Genomic DNA, 5,529 nt, shown 5'->3' on the forward strand with positions numbered 1-5,529 from the left:
AGAAAAGAAATGCTTCAACCTTCCAGCGAAGCGGGATGACACTTCTTTCTTTCTTTCACTGCAAAGCTGTGCCAAGTGAAATCGTGCTCTAAGAGCTGTTCTACCAGTCCCGAAGTGCTGGAGAACACATGCCTGCCCCACCTCTGCAGTGTTCAGGCCAGGTGGAGGATGGGGGCAGCTGGCAGCGGGTGACTGGGTTCACTATGTTGGGACCAAGGTGGTGGGCTGTCCCCTCTGGTGGCCTGAGGATGCAATGTGGAGTGAGATGGGGTTGCAGGGATGGGGTGGGGACGTTAGTTGGATCTGTGTTCTTCCTGAGCTGGGTGGAGGATGCTCCTCACCCCATGTGAGCAATTAATCAACCCAAAAGTTAGTTGGATTGTCACCATGGCTGTGTAGATGAACAGGTTGTGTTGAGAGAGGAACAGCAAGAAAAAGACCTTGCATTGTGTAATGAGCTCAAAGACAGCAGCTGTGAGCAGTGTGGAGCTGTGGGTAGGCGAGATGTGCTGAGGGTGAAGGAGCCCTTTGTGTGCTCTGCTTTGGGGCAGAAGAGCCATCCACATGATGTTAGGTCGGTGCTGCTAGGTTGTCCTGACCTGTGATGGTGCTTGGAAATCTGTTCTGGAGGCTGATGTAGACACTGGCCCCCTGTACCCTCCTTTCTGGTTACCCACCCTGAGCGCTTCCATTCATTCTGCCCATCCAACATTCATCCCAAATCCATGCTCGGCAGTAGCTCTGGTTCCTGGCAGAGTGCTGGACTTGGCATTTTAGGGCCAGACCTGTGCTGCCCCTCATGAAGCGGTACTAGAGCATCCGTCTCCATGTCCCCAAGGTCCTGAGTCCTGCACCCTCCTGCTCCCCATCCCTTCACCACCACAGCCCGTGCATTGCCTCAGAGGGAGCCCTCACCGTGCCAGCCTCAGTGCCACTGAGGGGAGCACGCCTAAGGCCCAGCCCTTGCACAGTCAGTACTGCGGGACGATCTCTGTGACTGTGAAGGAGAGGATCTGTTGTGTGCACCTCTGCAGTGGTGAAATGCTGAAGTGACCCAGCACAAGAAGCCTGGAGTCTCCAGTGGGAAATGCACCGATGTGGGCCCAATGCTCCTCGCCTGCCATGCTCTCAGCTATGAGAAGGCAGCCTTGGGGACGGAAGCTAAGCTGCCCGGTGCTCGGGCAGTCAGATGAGATTGATTTCCTTGAGAATAACCATGGCCCTCCAGCACACAGCTCAGAGGCGTGATCATGCTGGGGCAGGGGCACACATGAGGTGATGGGTGAGGGTGGTCCCAGCTTGCAGTTTGTGTTTGGTCCCATCTCCTTGCTCTGAGCACAGAGCTGGGCTAGGTGATCCCAGAGGTCCCTCCCTGCATGCGTTACTCCACATGCTGAGCATCTTGAGCAAGCTATTTAGGTCAGAGCCTCTGTGGAGCAGCACCCAGCCTCAGAGGAGTCAGACCAAGCCGCCCAGCACCCTGCTTACCAGCCTCAGTATCTCTGGAAAACATGGATCTCAACTGCTTCGTTGCTTCCATGTTGGAGGTGAATCTTGCTTATTTACAGGAACTTGAGGTGCTGAAGGCAACGTGCCTGGTGACTGTAAAGATTATTGTAATATACCATCACTCAGCTGAATCCCCGTCAGCCAGAAAGGTTTTGCACAATGCTATCTGAGGGAGGCATTTCCAGTCAAAAGGAGCACTGCCTATGGGGCCAAATGGGAACCATGTTTTGGTCTGGGGTCAGGCAACCTCAGCCTGCACAGACCCTGGGTCTGTGGTGGTATCCCATCCAACTCTCCTCCTTCCCTATTTCCACTGGCCTTCAGGAAACTCCTGGCAGAACAAGTGGAGGCCCTGGGGAGCAGGCTGCCAACCTCCTGATGAGGTTTCTCCTGTTTTCTGCTAATACAGCAAGAAAATAAAGGGAGTAGGCCTGAGGAGGCTGAGCGGTGGGACCATCCCATTGACACACAGAGCTCCATGAACTGAGCTCAAGGGCACAGGGGCATGCTCTTCTGTTCATGCTTCTCTTCCCTGGTGAGGAGCTGCTCACGGTGACTGCTGCGATATCAGCTCCCCGTTCATAGAATCACTACGGTTGGAAAAGACTTCTAAGATCAGCAAGTCCAACCCCAACCCGTCCCTGCCATGCCCGCTGACCATGTCCCTCAGCATTGCATCTCCATGTTCCTCGAACACCTCCAGGGACATCAGCCCCACCGCTGCCTGGGCATCCCTCTTCCTGTGCTACAAAATCCCACTCTCATCAGATGAGGATGGCTCCTTTTATTGCTGGGTGCTGCTTTGGGAAAGGTGCACATGTCAGAAGGGAGCTCCAGCCGTGATCGCTCCTCATCCTTTGGTTTGCATCAAACACCCCTTTGGGCTCAACGCCACATCACAGCCTTCCCACCCGCACCACCAGCTCTGCCTTGCTGAGGCCAGATAGGTTTGCAAATAAGTTTTTTAAAAGAGTGTATGCAAAAGACACACAAGCTGGTAGGTCCACAGTGCTCAGCTGGTGGGAGTTGAATGCTTCTCTTCAGACAGAGCACAAGTCATAAAACCTGGGGCATGCAGGCCCCTGAGCCTGGAGAAGTGAGGACCTACCCAGCAGCCTCAGATCCCAAACAAGAGTGGCTTTGCTCCACACTGGGAGGCTGCTTCCACCCTGTGGGCAGAGCCAAATGCTTTGGGATGGGGTAGGCAGACATTTCCCTGGGTGTTCAGCTCCACACCTGGTTCTGCTTGCATCATGGGGAGCCAGCAGCTCTGTGTAACTCAAAAGAAAGCAATGACTCACTGGGCTGCAGCTCTTTCCAAGTATTTCATGCATTTCGCAGGCACGCTAGCCCGTGTTATGAAATGCCCTCTCTTTGCGGTGCGCATTGTCATGTCCTGTACAAAAACAGAGGGCTCAGTTTTCCATTGTGCACTGGCACAGCGCAGAAAGAGGAGGTAACATGCACATATTCTGTCTCCAATGCTATTTGCATCGTATTAGGAATGCAAAATGCCATCCCCACACCACTCTGACAACCTGGCTGGCTCCCCGCTGACGTTAGCTCGGCCATGAGGTGCTGGCGGAATGTTTTAATGAAAATGTTAACAAAAATATAAAGTTCCACCCTCCAGCCAGGACTGGAGGGGTGGGAGAGGGGAGCAGGTGAGGAGCCATGACCTGCACCATGCTGCCAGGTCAGGGCTGTCCCCTGTCCCTGGGCGGGTGGCAGTGGGAGCACCAGGGCGAGGTCCCCATCCACGCTGTCCTGATTTTCTCCCTGCAGGGGCCGAGGGGCAGAGGCTCTCTCCAAGTCGTGCACCTGGGGCTGGTGTGACCCACTCCGTGGCGTCCATGGAGAGCCCACCAGGCACAGCTCCAGGCAGACAAGAAGACCTATGATGGCAAGCATGCCCGTGCCCCATATGTGCTTACAGAGTACATCTTGGTGACATTGTCCCCGTGCCACTCACTGACATTAACAAATGGAGTAATTGCAGCTCCCTGCTGACTACGTGGGCTGGTTGCACCGGGCACAGCCATAAACTCCTCCGGAGAAGCGCTCCTATATTATATATTTTAGCAATCTGTGCTCGGAAGCAGATTTGAATTTCCACTTCAGGCTCTGAGAACCGTTCCATTGAGATAGAGGCAGATAACATCTCCACTCAGGATACCTCTGTGCCTTTCGCAGTCGGCGGCGTTTTTCTAAGAATGCTCTCCATTTTCATATCTCGCTATATCATCTCAGCTGAATAACCATTATTTTGCCTTTAAAATAAGACGCGGAGTCTCTTAAGCACCGTTCCATCGGAGCCCCGATCCCAATCAGCCCCCTCGCACCGCGCCGAGGGCAGCGAGCCCTGCGGCATCGCCGGGTTTAGGGCTGTAAGGGCGGGTTCCAGGGCTCCCTTCCCCCTCCATCCCCTCACCATCGTCTTAAAACTGTTTTTTCTGTCCTGAAAAGGAAGATGAGCTGTAAACGTTTTTATTTTTTATTTTTATTAAATCTGAAGCGATTTGTGAGCGAAATACCTGTATGGACCACAATAAAAGATGTGTGCTTGCTGTCGGCCAGCAGTTCTCCCCCAGAGCCTCAAGCCCGGCTGTGGGGCGGCGCGCAGGGACGGCGGGGACAGCGTGGAACGCAGAGCTGTGTGCTGAACAGCAGCCACGATTCTGTCAGCGCGAGTGATGGTCTGTGTGAGGGATTAATCCGACACCAGACAGGGATTCCTAATCCTTCGCTATATCATAATCTATTTACTTTGCATGCTAAGAGGATTTCGGCTTAAAAATATACAGGAAGTGATACTAGAAATGTACATAAGATGCAAAGCGCCGTTTCCTAAAATCTCACTTTTTTTTTTTCCTTCCACCTCCCCCCATAAAATCCTCTGATGGTTTTCTTGCAAAAGTCCCATCCTGGAGGAGCGGGGACTGCTGTCCCCTGCGAACTCCGAAAGCTTTTGATGCCCGACCGAGATAACGGCGTTGCACCAGGAGCGGCGCTGGCACTTCCCTGCCGGGGCTCAGACCCATGTGGGATTTTACATGCGGTTACTGCTGCTCTTGTGCCCGAATTAGCGGCGACGGGATAAGGTGGAGGGCAGCGACGGGGCTCCTCTCTCGCCCGCTGCAATACAATGACCGGAGCTGCCGAGAGCGGCTCACCGCTGCCTGCACGGCACTGCGCCCGGTGGGCGCTGGGTCAACTGTTCCCTGCGTAAAGAAGGGCTGCTGGGGCACCGGCGCTGGGACGAGCATATGCCGGCATAGAAACCCGACGCCGCTCGTAAATGCTGTTCTATCTACAGCAGGTGGCACGGGATGCTCGCTGCCCGCATCTCCCGGCGGTGGCAATTCCACCTGTATGCCCTGGGGTGGGCGACCCAACAGTGCTCCAGCTCTTCCCAAAGCACCTGTAGCACCCCAGTGCTCTGCTCCCCCCACATTGGGGGCACGCCGGGCTCTCGGCTGCAGTGGGAGCCGAGACAAGACCAAGGCTGGAAAATAAATGGGGATTTGAGGGTGGAAATTGCCATGAGAAATAATCCCCCTCCCCTTCCCACCGAGTCGCAGCCGGCAGCGGGTACAGGGAAACGCCGGCAGCGCGGCTGATGTCGCGGTGCCGAGCATCCCTCTGTGTGCCCACCGTGCTGTCTGTCCGTCCGGGGTGAGCCATGCATCCCCTCTCAGCACAGAACTACCCTGGGTCCCAGCGCATAGCGCTGCATCAGTGGGGTTTCAGCCCTTTTGGGAAGTGCTTGCCCACCCCGCACAGGGAAACGTGGTGCAGCCCGGTCAGGAAACCAATTAGCAGCGTTAATTAAAAGCAGCCTGGAGCCTGCACCCGCAGAGAGGTGCCCCCGTACAGCCTGTCCTGCTGGGAGCCCCCGGAGAGAGCATGGAGAGTGAGCACGGGATTCGATTTGGGGTCTGCGAGTGGGCACTGCGAGGCTGAGGGATCTACGGGGCCACGGGAGATGGCAGGAAACCACCTCCCCCTCCCCACATTCAC

General features: G+C 55.3%; 1 protein-coding gene across 5 annotated transcripts in view; it reads left to right on the forward strand.

Moving 5' to 3' along the window:
* The window catches only part of WDPCP (WD repeat containing planar cell polarity effector), a 142,703-nt gene extending 138,618 nt beyond the window's left edge, over positions 1-4,085 (forward strand). For 4 of the 5 annotated variants that reach the window (XM_019612552.2, XM_019612554.2, XM_019612553.2 and 1 more), the window contains one exon: positions 839-3,282. In XM_019612552.2, coding sequence (XP_019468097.1) covers positions 839-997 — 159 coding nt within the window. In that variant the 3' untranslated portion in view covers positions 998-3,282. The other variant, XM_010706458.3, reaches the window with a different exon arrangement.
* The last annotated feature ends 1,444 nt before the right edge of the window (positions 4,086-5,529 follow it).

This window comes from Meleagris gallopavo, chromosome 2 (assembly GCF_000146605.3).
Source record: "Meleagris gallopavo isolate NT-WF06-2002-E0010 breed Aviagen turkey brand Nicholas breeding stock chromosome 2, Turkey_5.1, whole genome shotgun sequence".
Taxonomy (NCBI): Eukaryota; Metazoa; Chordata; class Aves; order Galliformes; family Phasianidae; genus Meleagris; species Meleagris gallopavo.